At 36.9% G+C, this 14,324-nt stretch overlaps 4 protein-coding genes across 8 annotated transcripts; 2 read left to right on the top strand and 2 right to left on the bottom strand.

Moving 5' to 3' along the window:
- Positions 1–1,081: 1,081 nt before the first annotated feature.
- LOC7484013 (NAC transcription factor 25) lies at positions 1,082–2,052 on the bottom strand. The gene is made up of 3 exons (XM_024587991.1): positions 1,833–2,052; positions 1,509–1,700; positions 1,082–1,374 (listed from the first exon to the last, which is right to left on the bottom strand). Exons 1-3 carry the CDS (start codon positions 2,050–2,052, stop codon positions 1,082–1,084), a joined length of 705 nt encoding a protein of 234 aa, XP_024443759.1.
- Positions 2,053–3,145: 1,093 nt separating this feature from the next.
- On the top strand, positions 3,146–8,756 carry LOC7484014 (uncharacterized). 5 transcript variants are annotated; one of them, XM_024587237.2, is made up of 9 exons: positions 3,146–3,313; positions 3,934–4,152; positions 4,258–4,307; positions 4,394–4,463; positions 4,584–4,689; positions 4,903–4,969; positions 5,319–5,394; positions 6,647–6,945; positions 7,378–8,756. In XM_024587237.2, the coding sequence occupies exons 2-9, from the start codon at positions 3,993–3,995 to the stop codon at positions 7,459–7,461; spliced, it is 912 nt and encodes a 303-aa protein (XP_024443005.2). In that variant the 5' UTR covers positions 3,146–3,313; positions 3,934–3,992; the 3' UTR covers positions 7,462–8,756. The 5 variants fall into 5 exon arrangements, with proteins under 5 accessions (XP_024443005.2, XP_024443010.2, XP_024443007.2 ...); XM_024587239.2 differs by having other exon boundaries at positions 3,163–3,344; XM_024587238.2 differs by having other exon boundaries at positions 3,163–3,328.
- On the top strand, positions 7,714–8,697 carry LOC112324545 (magnesium-chelatase subunit ChlH, chloroplastic-like). The gene is made up of 2 exons (XM_024587992.2): positions 7,714–7,819; positions 8,333–8,697. Exons 1-2 carry the CDS (start codon positions 7,714–7,716, stop codon positions 8,695–8,697), a joined length of 471 nt encoding a protein of 156 aa, XP_024443760.2.
- A 562-nt stretch (positions 8,757–9,318) lies between the features above and the next one.
- On the bottom strand, positions 9,319–14,014 carry LOC7468983 (probable glycosyltransferase STELLO1). The gene is made up of 3 exons (XM_002323282.4): positions 11,810–14,014; positions 10,429–10,555; positions 9,319–10,092 (listed from the first exon to the last, which is right to left on the bottom strand). The coding sequence occupies exons 1-3, from the start codon at positions 13,528–13,530 to the stop codon at positions 9,625–9,627; spliced, it is 2,316 nt and encodes a 771-aa protein (XP_002323318.3). The 5' UTR covers positions 13,531–14,014; the 3' UTR covers positions 9,319–9,624.
- Between the last annotated feature and the right edge of the window lie 310 nt (positions 14,015–14,324).

Here is a 14,324-nt window from a genome sequence, read left to right on the forward strand (position 1 = left end):
GATGGGTCCATTCAATCCTGCGGCATGCATAGTCAGGGGCATGGAAGAGTTGGCGGGTTCATTCAATCCTGCGCCATGCATAGTCAGGGGCGTGGAAGAGTTGGGTCCGTTCAATATTCCTGCGCCATGCATCATGGAAGAGTTGGGTCCATTCAATCGTGCGCCATGCATCATGGAAGAGTACTTGGATCCATTCAATCCTGCGCCATGCATCATGGAAGAGTTGGGTCCATTCAATCGTGCGCCATGCATCATGGAAGAGTTGGGTCCATTCAATCCTGCGCCATGCATAGTCAGGGGAATGGAAGAGCTGGGTCCATTCAATCTTGCGTCAAGCATAGTCAGGGGCATGGAAGATCCATTCAATCCTGCGCCATGCATAGTCAGGGGCATGGAAAAGTTGGGTCCATTCAATCCTGGTAAGTGCATTGTAGAGTTGGGTTCATTCAATCCCGCGGCATGCATAGTCAGGGGCATCAAAGAGTTTGGTCCCCTCATGAATCCCGCGCCATGCATAGTCAGGGGCATGGAAGAGTTTGGTCCCCTCATGAATCCCGCGCCATGCATAGTCAGGGGCATGGAAGAGCTGAGCCCATTCAATCCTGCGACATTCATTGTCAAGGGCATGGAAGAACTTGGTACTGCAAATGCTACACGTTGTGAAGATCCTCTGCCAGTCCCCTCAATTGAATTAGGCAATGTATACATTGCTGGTTCCATCATTGCCGCAATCTGATTACTGTTGTCACCATAACAACATTGATTCATGTTGGAATCATAAGGTTGGATTCCGTTAAAGTAAACTTCCATTGTATCACTAGTAAAAGCGGCATGATTGGCTGGTTGCTGAGAATTATAATTATAAGACGTGGAAGCATCATTTCTTGAATCTGCGGGGCCATGGCTTACAGTGTTGCCATCGTTTCTTGATTTTTTACCAGTCTTCTTAGCTTCTGCCTTTTGTTTCTCTCGTTTAAGGTATATTCTACATAAAATACAATCATTCAACTGCAACAAAATAATATGTCCATCAGGGGAAAAAAAAACAAAGAATCATATTTAAAAGTAGAGAATAACTAATTCATACCCTCATGCCTTTGGTATTACTTGAAGAAACATTATTAGTTGTAGGATAGTACTCATGCATCTTCCAGTCTGTTCTATTACCACCTTTCCCTTTCCCTTCATAAAAATCTAGTGATCTTCTTTCGACCATCGTGTTGCTGTTTTCATCAAGGATTTTTGTATCTGGACTTCCAGTAGGCTTCCAAAATCCACCAGGCACTCCTCGATCAGGTCGATTCCCATTGGGATACTTTTTGGATCTAGTAGTGAAAAAATACCACGCATCTTCGCTATATAGCTTGTACTTTTCTGATCATACACAAACCAAAAAAAAAAAAATTGTTCCATTAGACACATTATTCATGGATCAATGTAACATTGTTTTATACACAAACAGGCATTAACTATATATTATAATATACACAAGGAAGCAATATACTAACCAGCAAGTGTTTTTGGATGGTATTCGTAAATATTAACTTCATGAATACGGTTCTTAGGCAATGGTTCATTCCTAATCTTTTTCATCAAGTACTCCACAACCAGCTCTTGATCATGAGGGAAAAACCTGATCCCAGGTGCGAAGCCACGAAAATATGGATCAATGTAGTTCCCATCATCTACATTAACACGACCTACAAGAACCAATCAGTAGAATGTCATTATATAATTCACAAACCGATCACTATACGAGTGAAAAGCTTTTAGTTTCAAAGAAAATACAGGAATAAAACTACGTACTGCCATAATTTAATATTAATACTCACTAGAGGATCCTTGTGGTTGTCGCTGGTCAAGGCGATTAACCAAAGTAGTAGGTGAACAGGCCGTGATCATGGCAATGTTGGGCGGCGTACTAAACTGATCAGGAAACATATCAGCACTGGCATTGCTAAGGATATTTGTACTAAATTGCATGTCATTGTCGTTGCTGTCACGGTCACTTGCACCCGCTTTCATCTTCTTACTGCTGTTGTAGTTAGACATACTAGACTGGCCATTATTTTGCTGCATAGCTGAAAAAAGCTTCTTTCTTTAGAGGATACAGAGAAGATTAGGTGCTTAAGAACATAGCTGAAACCTGTGTGCAGGGAGGGGAATATAAATATATAGCTGCTCAACCTGATTACTAATACGGAATGGACAAGGTTTTCTGTGTTCTTCAAGGCATAAAAGAGACCAGGAATTCTTTGATTACTTTTATTTTAAAATTGTAGATAAACATTAAGCTAAAATTAGCAGCCTGTACTGTGAAAACCCGAAAATACAGGAGTCCATGTGTCCGTACAATTCTTCAAGTAACCAATCAGGTTAAATTGAGAGGATATTCTCTAAAGAAAAATATAGGAGGTAGTATTTTAAACTGATTAAAATTCGGATGAGTTCAGGATAGGCCTGGATGTGGGCTTGGCCCACAATTTTTATTTTTATTTTTATTTTTCTTAAATGGTTTGAGCTTTGATTCAAGATTTATCTTCACTTCCGAAAGCGAGCAATCTTGAATTTGGTCCCTCAAAGAAGAAAATTTATTTTTCAATTAGGCAAACAAGGAGTTGATGTGAACGGGCCATTTGCTTCGGGCCCGAAATAGATCATTGCTTCTGAACTTCGGAACTGAATGAGGCCCAAGCTCTGGCTATTTGGGATTCCAGCCCAAACATAGAAATTGACTAAAATTTATTTATTTTTTTATTTAAAATTAATTTCATCATTTTAATTTTCTTCCTAAAATCCAAAAGGTTTTCTTTATTTAGCATGATTTTCTTTATGGTTTAGAAGGAAATAGTAATTTCCATAAGATAATAGTAAAATAAAACAAACAAAGGACTGCAATTTAATAAAACAAAACAAGATTTTGATTATTATACATGAAATTTGAAAATTATAAAAACAATATTCACATTAAAGTTTCAAACATAATAATACTTATTTGTGTTCAATAATTATTTTTTTACTACACAAAATTCGATATTAATATTGTGGAAAAGAAAACATAGCTCAAATTTTGTTAGTTATTATTATTATTATTTTAAAAAAACATTTATGAAGGCTCAAATTTTGGGTTGGTTTTGACATAGAAAGATCAACTAGGGCTTCTTGGTTTATGGGCTAAAACCCCGGACGGAAAACTAAACTCTGCTTAAACCTCTAGTCTCCGTTTGCCGAAGTACACAGTTCACACTGCTTTCGAGCTTTACATATAAACTTGGTTCTCTGCTCAAGTTTCAAACTTGATAGCTAACAACAGGTAACAACAAAAGCTGTAAGCCCATGTCAAGGTTTTCACTGATTGGTCGTTTTTTCTTCTCTGTTAGTTTCATGTTTAGAAAATAGAAAGTAAATTCTGGGTTTTCATTTGTTTTCTTTTTCATTTTTGTTTGATTGGGTTTGTTGGTTTTTGGAAATGAAGCGTGCAGGAAGATGAGAAAGTTGTGATTTTTTGTTCCATTTCTGTTTGTTTTTCATTCAGACTTTACACTGCTGCTTAGCTCTTTAACAATGATACTACAGCCTGTGCTAAGAACCTGAACTTAAATAAGCTTCTGTGTTTTGTTAGGAAAAAAAATTATGGCTTTTGTATTGTTGTTCAATGTTTGTACAAATAAAAGGAATTTGGGATGTGGGTTTGTTGTGTTTGGTGTAAATTTGAGTGTATATGAGCTACTTTGGTTTGGTTTTGAATTCATAGTGGATAAAGGAGAGATCAGTCTCTTGTGTTTTGTGAAATTATCTAGCGGGTTTGAGAAGCTATTTTATATTTTAGCTTGGATGAATGCTTGAAAATATAGAAATCTTGGTTATTGGACATATGGGAGTGTTTAAAACAATGTACTTTGGTTGGATTGTTAATTTGGTTTTACATTATAGGTTGCCTTCCATATTCAAGAGCTAAGGGAGCTTTTCAGAAATAAGTTGAACAGAGTAGAATGGGGGTGCCAGATGCCTCTGGGGACTTGTCATCGGAGATGGAGGTGGATGCTTTCAGACACCTCTTCCCTCTTCGCTATTTTGAGCGTCATCTCTCAGAATCTATACGCCCAGATGCAAGGCCTCTTGGAAGAGCTAGAGATACAACATTAGCCCTTGGTTGGCTTAGCATTGTTTTAGTCTTACTTTCTCTCATTTTCATGTTCCTAGCTAGATATTGCTCATGTAATCTTGATGATTGAACTGAATGTTATTAATATGTAGGGGCTGTTGCGTCTGCTCATGGGTCAGCATTGGCAAAGATTGGTTCAACTGTTAGTCTCCTCCCCCTCTTATGTGTGTCTAAATGTGCATGTTTGAGTAATCTTATTCAAAGTCATGTACTTTCTTTCTTGCGTAGACCATGTTGGCTGCCATAAAAATGGAAGTGATGACCCCTTCAACAGAGTCACCAGACGAGGGCTGCATAGGTTGTTAGCCATGCACTTTGAATTTTGTTTATCTTCTCTTTTTTTAATTTTCACGCATATGTACCTTTTTCTCTTGCTTTGATTTATAGGACGTCAATACATGAATCTTGTTTTTTTCAGCTATTGATTTCCACATGCCTCCAATTTGTTCTCCAATTGTTAGGCCTGGTAGGCCTGCTGAGGCAGCACCAGTGATATCGAAGCAATTATCTGATACCATATCAAGGCAAGTGAAGTTTTCTGCTTCTATTGACTCCCCCCAACGCCTCATTTTGCATGCAGAGATGTGTGTATCACATAAGCTTCACCTTTTAGCTTATTGTGTTGGTTAAAAAAAGCTGTTAGCCTATTGAAACCAACGTGCTCTATTTGTTTTTAGTGGATTCATAACTTGTTCATTAATATTCCTCATGCATTGTCTATCATTGACGTGTTACAGTTCTGGCATGATTAATCTAAAGGAACTGTCCTTGGTCAGTGGAAAAGCTGCCTGGATGGCTTACCTGGTTAGTGGTATTGGTTTTCACCTTCTTTCTTAATTTTTGGCTTCAAAATTAAGGTGGTCACTGCCTGTTTTTCTCTTTTTAATCTTTCAAAAGCAGAAATGCGTTTAATGTATATTGGGCAATGATCAGATTTTTTCCCTTTATATTGTTCCAAAAAGAGTTAGCGTCACTGCCTGTTTTTCTCTTTTCCATCTTTCGAAAGAAGAAATGCATTTAATGTATATTGGGCATTGATCAGATTTTCTTCCTTTATATTGTTCCAAAAAGAGTTAGATTTGGCATACTTTGACAACTATGATATTTTTTTTTTCCTGTTGAATGAAAAATTAATGTGTCGTATCTCCTGAAGGACATCTATTGTTTGGATGCTGATGGTGCTCTTTTTGATGCTGCACTACTTTCAGCTGTTGCCGCGTTCTCTCATTGTAAGACTGCATCCTTTTCATGTTCACATAACTTGTGGCCAGTTAAAATGGAACAAGGCATAGACTAACAAGAATACTTGCCAAAAGCCCATATACCTCATTCCGCAACATGTTTCCCGCTATTCATTTACTGTGAAATCACTTTCCATGGACACTGGAAGATTGAATTTGATTCATTTTGCATTAGCTATTGAAATTCCATCATATGTGTAGATTTTTTTATATCTATTCCAGTGGTTTGTTTTTTTTTCATTAATTCAAATTAAATGATAGGTGTATTGGATTTGCTATGATACAAAAGTCTTTTTTTGATTGGAAAAAAAAATGTTAATGTATTCTTATATTAGAAAAATGTATAAAAATGAATATTTAGATTTTTTAAATTATTTTCAATTTTAAATATAAGAATAGATAGCATAAGAGACAAGAGATAATCTATAAATTTTGACTTTATTTAACTTTATCTATTTTTTTTCAATGTTTTTTATTTGAGAATCTTTTCTATTCTTATCTGATCCGATCTGTTCTTTTTTTTTTATGTTCAAAATTGATTAGAAATTTTTCTATTTCATTTCTTGTTAGTTTAATGTTTGGATATGTGTTTGGTTCTCCAGTGGGTTAACGCTCCTGTATTCTTCAAAACTCAACCACTCAAAAGAGTTGAGGATTTAGTAAAACCCAGTTTAGATATGCAAGAACAGGTTCCAAAAGTTCTTTGTTTTCTTTCTATAGAAATTTACTGAAGTAGCTCTGGTTTCTATATGTCCAAATAATTATGTCAAGGAAAGCCAGTTTCTTGTGAATATCATACGGGCCTAAAAATGTCGATCATGAAGATCATGGTTCTTTGATGATTTGAAATAATCTGATCTGGTTTGTTGATTTAAAATCATTTGATTTGAGAATTCTGTATAGCATTATATTCCAGATAATTTCCATGGTATCAATGGCTTCCCATATATTTGGTACACAATAAGCCTTCATCACTTTGCTAGAGTAACAAATGACAGAAAATGGGTGACACCCAGTTTTAAATTTTTTCTAGTTATACAGCTATTAATTATTCCCAAGGCAAAGTAGCAATGGTAATTTGTTGCCTTTTCTCCTTATGAGTTCAGTCCAAGCTCGAACACTTTCTATAATGTTAGTTTGTTTCACTGGATGTGATTTTTGTACAAATTAAACTCTGCTTAACATTCATATTTGTATCTGTAGATGTCTTTATTTATTATGGACAATTAATATGTTGCAGTGCAAATCCCCATAGTTTCCTTAAATGATGATGGAAAAATAGTACTTGTATTGGAGGAAGATGAGGGAGCAAAATTGGAGAAGGAGCCTGTCAACAAGGAAAAGAGGAAGCTCACACTGAGCAGCATTCCATTTTCATTGACATGCATACTTCATAAAAATTACATCTTGGCAGACCCCACTGCAGAGGAAGAGTCCATCATGGAAACTCTTGTAACTGTGGTTTTGGATTCATCTGCCAGACTTGTATCTTTTTACAAGCCAGGTGGATCAGTTTTTGCCTATACATCAGCTGTCAAGGTTAGTTTGTGCTTTTGATAATATAGATCGATGGCTCCCAAAATATAATTTGATGGTGAAGCATCCACTTAAGTTGTCACTAAGATAGGAAGTAGAACAGTCTGTTCTTTAGAAACTTCAAATGCCCAGATCATTTTAGGAATTCTAATCCTTAACACAATGTTTAATGAGGTAGATCTGTTTGGCTGGGTTTTCTTGTTCCAAATGTGTTAAAGACAGTACACAAGAGCAGATAGCTAGGAAGTGATATATTCGAGCCTTTCAAATAAAACCATGGAACTTTCTATTAACGTATAGGATACATTTCTAGCCATTTGGTTAGAACTCCTAATATGGTTTGCATCATCACTTGTTTCTTGGTTAGGCACTAGGTGAATAGTGAGATGTTTATTAGTTTGATGCTTACAAAGAAGTGGCTTGCTGAGGTTGCAGGATTGCGTTGCGTTGACAAGGCAGAGAGTCAAGGAACTTCAAGAGATTTTAGACGAGGCCATTTCTGGTATGGAGACCGACTAAGTTTCATTTGAGAGGGAGTAATTCTACAGTTTAAAATACAATGTTCATTCTATCTTCTTCCTACTGTGTAACGAGTGATTCTGAAAGAGATTTTTCGAGGTAAAAGTTATTAGCGAATTATTACTCGTCAATGAAGAGCTGTAGATGACATTTTCTTCCATCTTTATTACAAATTACAAAAAATACTAAAAGGACTCAACGAGCTATTTACTTTGTATTGTATTGTGAGGTGAAAAACAGTAGATTCAGACAATGTATTGGTCATTTTGTCTTTCATTGCACTTAACAATTGCTTTGGAAGTGGGAGTAAAATCATCTTTTATAAGGGATCCAAATGTTATTTGTAAATTTATTGGAGGTAATTTAGTTATTTGCTTTTTAAAATTTATAGTAAAAATATTTTGTTGCCCTTAAAAGCTAAAAAAAAATAGCCTTTCTTACAAGTGTTTTTGTGTATTTTCCCATTTATTTGAACAGTTAATTAAAGATTGTACCCTTCAAAGCTCAAAAATATTAACCTCTGGGAAAGAGGGGTTTATTCGTCTTTACATAATTTTTGCATGGTAAAATAAAACTGGCTTGGGAGGGTATTTTTGTCTTTGCAAATTGGTTTTTTTGTAATATTTATATCCTTGGATCTTGTTTGATAATTTGCATTATTAAAATATTAATAAATCAATTAAAGAAGTTGACATGTATTGTTCACGCATCTGCACATCAACGTTTCATGCACCATTCTAGAGGTGCGTGGGGTGTATTCTAATAGCTAAAAACTGTCAATAATCGTCTCATCCATCCGACGTGTTAGATGGCGGTACAGTTGCTGGAGTGACATGTGTGGTCAGGCTGGTGACAATTTGGTGACAATCAGCTGAGACTGTGCGGCTTGATGCACGGACCAAATTGTTGAACCCCAAGTGGTATGAAGGAATGATGTCTAGCGGATACGAGGGTGTTCGTGAAATTGAAAACCGGCTAACAAACACTGTTGGATGGAGTGCAACTTCAGGTCAAGTCGACAACTGGGTCTATGAAGAGGCTAACTCAACCTTCATCCAAGACGAGGAGATGTTGAACAGACTCATGAGCACCAACCCGAATTCATTTAGGAAGTTGGTGCAGACCTTTTTGGAAGCCAATGGACGTGGGTACTGGGAAACTTCACAGGAGAACATTGAGAAGTTGAGGCAGTTGTATTCTGAAGTTGAAGACAAGATTGAAGGTATTGATCGGTAAATTGTAAATGTACTGCTGGAAGGATTTGCAAATATCAGTTAACAATGTTTATTTCCTGAGTTGTTTCTCTTGAATGAATGGATGCGACTCTCAGGAACATTCAAAACGCAAATTTTGTCTACAAGTTGCACTCTTGCAATTCTATCCCTTTCAAGGGATTTGTTAGCATCTCAGAAGAACAAAAATCTTCTCTCCCATTACTATACCTCAAATAAAAATATGAAAACCCAAGAAGAATGTGAATTTGATTACAAGGATGTTCCTCAGTCAAGACAGAATATGATAGTCACGCAGAGCATGCCTTCTTTTTCCTTTTTCCCTCTACGATAAGCCAAGCAGAGTAAGACAAAGTATACTCCCAGAGGCATGTAAGCCTGCTTGAAGAGAGAGAACAAAACTGGGCCAAAAAAGGCCAGCAGCTGCCTGAACAGAATTGAACACCAAGGCCTAATATAAAACAGAAAGACACCAACAGAACAAACCCCAAACAAAGAGATAAGCCACGACAAAGAACCATATCCCAAAGCACCACAGCCAGGAAGGCAGACATTGAAATAGGAACAAAAGAAGAAACCGAAAAATGTTTCTTGATTTTGAGAACTGCACCACTCAATCAAGAAATTAAGAAAAAGAAACTGAAACGAGTATCTTCTTCTCTTGTATTTTTCAGCCAAAGAAAAAGATCTAACACATTTTTCCATTGAAGGGGATCCCCATCAGTAAATGAATGATACAAGGTAAATCTACAAAGATGTTAAAAAGGAAGAATTACAAAAATTTTAAGGAAAAAGATAAAGAGCCCTCCCCCTAAACAAAAAAAATTGAAAAAAAAAAGTAAAAACAGAATTTGGTATAACAGGTACAAAGTAGTTTGAAGCTTTCTTCCTCTATTCTGGCTCTTGTAAGTATTAGAAGATGTTTTTACCTTCAAACCAACTCCATTAGGAGCGGGTCACCTTCTGCCATTATTCTTATCAGCTTTATGAAATCTTGTTCACTAGACACATTCCATGGATGAACAGCAGGTACTTGAGCAGAATAAAGAGTTGAATTATCAGGTGGTGGCTTCCGCTTATATACCATTGTGCTAAGCACTGAATCAAAATTCTGAGGTGAATCCATTGACATAAAGAACATGGGTATGGCAACCTTTTGATGAATATCTAGATCACCCACCAAACCAACAAGATCTACAAAGTCGGTAACGAAGTGCTGAGGAATATAGAATATCTCAGAACTGCCTATCACGAGGCTCTGGTCACTTTTCATAGCTTCCTTGTAATTGACTTGGAAGTGAACCGGCATTGAGCCAACAACTTTTCTTACCATTTCTGCTTGCTTTGCATACCAATCTGTGTTTCCATTGGTTGACACAGTTGTCCAGGACTTGGATACCTAATGCCATAATGTGTTAGAAAGATGGGGAAGGGGATCTACATGTGTTGCTCACAATAAGCATGCAGCATCACAATATGGACATAGATATGAACACTATTTATCCAACTGCAGTATTGCCTTTCATCTTATACCATTGAGATCGTTACTGCTAGTTTAAAAAAGACATTAAGATATTGATTTTTGTGAATGGCGTGAGAAAGAAGAAACAAAGCTCCAGCATATCAAACCAATGTGCATGATCCTAATGCATAGAGAAAAATGAAATTGGTAAAATAAGGCAACTTTATGCCTTGCGATGACCAGAAAAGTAGAGGACTAAGAAAAAGAAATTACCTTGTCAGTAATCCAAAGTTTAGCCTTGCTAGCTTGAAGCAGATTCCAGTAATTAAGAATAGTATCATCTTGAAGGAATAAAAAGCCTTCGGCACTGCTATATCGATCGAATATCTTGGGCAGATGCCTATAACCATTATTAGATAGTATTATTAGTAAACAAAGTGACACCAGTTAAGATGAAAAGTATGGGATATCCACTTGACAAGGCAAACAGTTAAAATTTGACTTCACACCAATTCCATGGTTATCAATAACAAATGCATGCCTAAGAAACCAATATATCAACTAGATAACAACCAGAGTTTGCTTCTAGAACTGCAATAAAAGACACGGCAACAAACTCAAACTGATGTAACTCCAAAATAAATTCGAGGGAAGAAAAGGAAACAATGCCTCCTTAAGAAATGGACAATTATAGAAGGAAGTTGGAGACTCCAAGAAAACTCACGCTCTGGTCTTACATGTGCAAATACTAGGATGGTTTATCCACAAGCACCAATGCCTCATGCCCCAAAGAATTTGAAAATAGACTAGCTTAAACTATTGTAGTACATAATCATTTCCTCCAGCACACAATGTCCTTCAACATAAGGCAAATATTTCAAAACATCACAAATGGAGATCAGCACAATCAATCTGGATGGATGTTTTCTGAAGTACTCTGTCCTGGCTTGAAGACCAGAGCTTACATATCAAGTTCGAATCTGGTGATTAAACTCATTCCCAGTGGCATGAGTAAACGGCAATGTAAGTTGAAGGATATGATGATTCCCAAGGCCATAGTCTCCAACTAAAAGAATCTCAATACAAAAAGGATTGCAAAAGTTCTCCAGGATTTCAATATTACCCTAAACATGTTTTAGAAAGAGGAGTTGAAATAAGAAACATAACCACCAAACATGTTTACATTGACTGCCTTATTTTATGCAACTCCAACAGCCATCCAAATTCCAACTTTAATGTCCAAATGCACAAGTTCAATACTGTGACTATAGGGCATAAGCAAAAATCTATACATTAAATGGATCCCACAATCTAAGAGAGATCAATCCTAGATAATCAAAAAGATCTTGAACTAAATGTAAGTAATAAAACCAATTCCATGAAAACTCTCTCCATGCACCCTTGCTACCCATAACTTTAACCTCAGACTTAATTAGAAAAAATCTCTTTCATTTTACAAGAGTGCCACAACTTCCCACCACGCCAGCTCCCCAGCCTCTATAAGAGACAGTTTTAGTTCTAGTTATGTAGATTTTTCTATCTAACATATGAATTGAAATCAGATATCCAAGGCGATGGTTTGCATAAGAATCTAGATTTAAATTATGGTAACAAAACAAGCAAAATAAATATTTCTATCATATAGATAATTTACTTGTATATATGATCCAAATGGCCTGCTTCAACAGCAAGATCCTCATTCTTCTGCCACGACAAGATAATCACAGTTTTGAATATTCTCCCATAAAGCAATCTCCATTCCAAGGCAGTGCGTTCGACAGGCCCATTGCAAAACATAATAAGCACAACATTCCCAAAATTCTTCCTCCATCGAATTAAATTGGCGATCTCATAATTCACAGTTCCTGTTTCCTCCACTCCAAGATGCACAGACGGAAACTTCCGAGGAACAAACTCCTTTCGATCCCCATGACCTATAGTCGGACGTGGCCGATCCAATTCAAATGACATTAACCTAGGCTGCCGATACCCTACAGCAAGCAAGTCCTGAAGCCAAGCAGCAGTAAACTTCACATCCTGCTCACTCCAAAACCCCCCCTCTGCCATAGCAAAACTCAACTCTAAAATCTTCTCAAACAACCTATGCTCACTCGACCTCCATGCAACCAAGAACTTAACAAGCCTCCCAACATTAACATGAAGATCCTTCTCTTCAGAAAAAGGGTACCCCCCAACTGTATCATATCTATGCACAGTAGGTGGATAAACCACAACATACCCACCAATCTCCCATAGAAGCCTTTGACCCCAGTAGCCTCTCAAAACATCAGAAGCCATATTACTAACTGAAACTGGAAGCATCAAACCCCAGAAAGCCGATGAATGGTAAATCGTATTAAACGAATTAACTGGCACCATTACCCCTTGAGGCAATGCCACTTTCGGGGCACGCTCATCAAACCTAATATCGAAAGCTTCCAAACCCGTTTTCCTAGTATAATAAAACACAGAATCAACATCAGGCAATCCATTCGATATCCCTTGTTGTATAAACTGTTTCCCACCATAAACCTCAGTGTAAAACTCTTCATGACCAAGTTCACCCACATTCTCTAATGGTAACCCTCTTGGCCAAACTGTCCTTTGACCAAAATGAACGTAAGGATTCACTACACTCCTATTCTCATTCTCATGACTATATTGCAATATAGTCTCCTGCCTAGCCCCCTCCCCTATTAACTCCACATCAAAATGCTTCCCTAAATCACCATCAATAACCTCTCCACGATCATCAGCATCAAAAATTTTCTTTGCCCCATGTTGGATCGCGAACAAATACCCCACACTCTTCCGTAAATAAGAATCATAAGGTACATAACCCAAAACTCGAAACCCTAAACTCGCTTGTTGTTCTAAAGACAAGTAAATTGCACCCTTCAAGGACCAATCATTTGGTGTCCTTGAATTCCCAATTGCAAGCAATTGCCAACCTTTAATTCTATCAAGCTTCTTAAGCGAATCGGAAGGGTAATGAGAGACACTAACAACAATCCATTTCTCTGACCGGAAATTCGCATAAGGCGAAGACTTGTCAGTGATTGCTGGGATATTGTTCCAATCTATGCGAGGGAAATGATGGGTTTTGTCTAGAGGTTGTGCTTGTGATTGAAGGTAGAGAAAAGCGGCGGTGTCACCAGTGCTCCGGAGGAAGAAGATGGCGGCGACAGTGGCGATCAGCACTGTGATTGTGATGATTTTGTAGAAATTCTCAGATACCCATGTTGAGAAATCTAAAGATTTTGACTCTGAGAAGCGCTGGTGGAGGTCGTGGTGGTTGTGGTTGATGGTGGGTCTGATTTGGGATTTGGGAGATTTTGGATTTGGGTTTGTTGTTACTCGGCCTTGGACCAACATTGGTAAAAGTAAAATGGGTACTTCTTGATTTCGGTTTTTTCGAAGAGATTGAGCTTCAATTGTGTGGTGAAATTGTTAGATTTTGAAGAAATTGAAGATCAAAGTTTCAATCCTCTGTGTTTCTTCGAGTTATTGATTGAACTTGAAAGATTCAATCTTTTTGAGTCTCTCTTATTCAATATAACATTGACTCTCACTGTCAAAATGTTTTCTTGATTTCCTCGTCTCTCTTCTAAACACAACACAGTACACACTCTCCTCCTCTCTCTCACTCTGCTTGTTTTTTTTTCAGTGTCTCTCTCTAGAAGTAAGTTACAACAATAACGTCTCCTATCCTTCTTTCTCTGTCTAGAAATGATACAGAAGACTGCTTGTTAGCAGCTAACAAAGAAAGGAAAGAAGTTTGTTGTTGGCTGCCGACGAGGTAAGGGTTGGGTACGGGGTTGCTTAGGCTTGAATGTTGTGTAATGTAACGTACCTGCTACCTCTTGTTGAAGTGGGGTGGGGTGTCAGTGTCTCTGTTTAGTTTTTCTCTCTTCAATCATTTTTTTTTTTTTTTTTTTTTGCTTGGGTCATTGGATGATTTCAGATTCCCAATCTGCTGCAATTAATCATGTCGGCTTGATTGATTTTAAATTTATTTTATTATTTTTTATTTTATTATCATTAAAATATTTAAAGGTATTTTAAAATGTGAAAATAATTATTTTTAAAGTGTTTTTTATTTAAAAATATATTAAAATAATATTTTTTAAAAAAAAATATTTATAATATTAATACATCAAAATGATTTA

The sequence above is a fragment of the Populus trichocarpa genome, chromosome 16 (assembly GCF_000002775.5).
Source record: "Populus trichocarpa isolate Nisqually-1 chromosome 16, P.trichocarpa_v4.1, whole genome shotgun sequence".
Lineage (NCBI taxonomy): Eukaryota > Viridiplantae > Streptophyta > Magnoliopsida > Malpighiales > Salicaceae > Populus > Populus trichocarpa.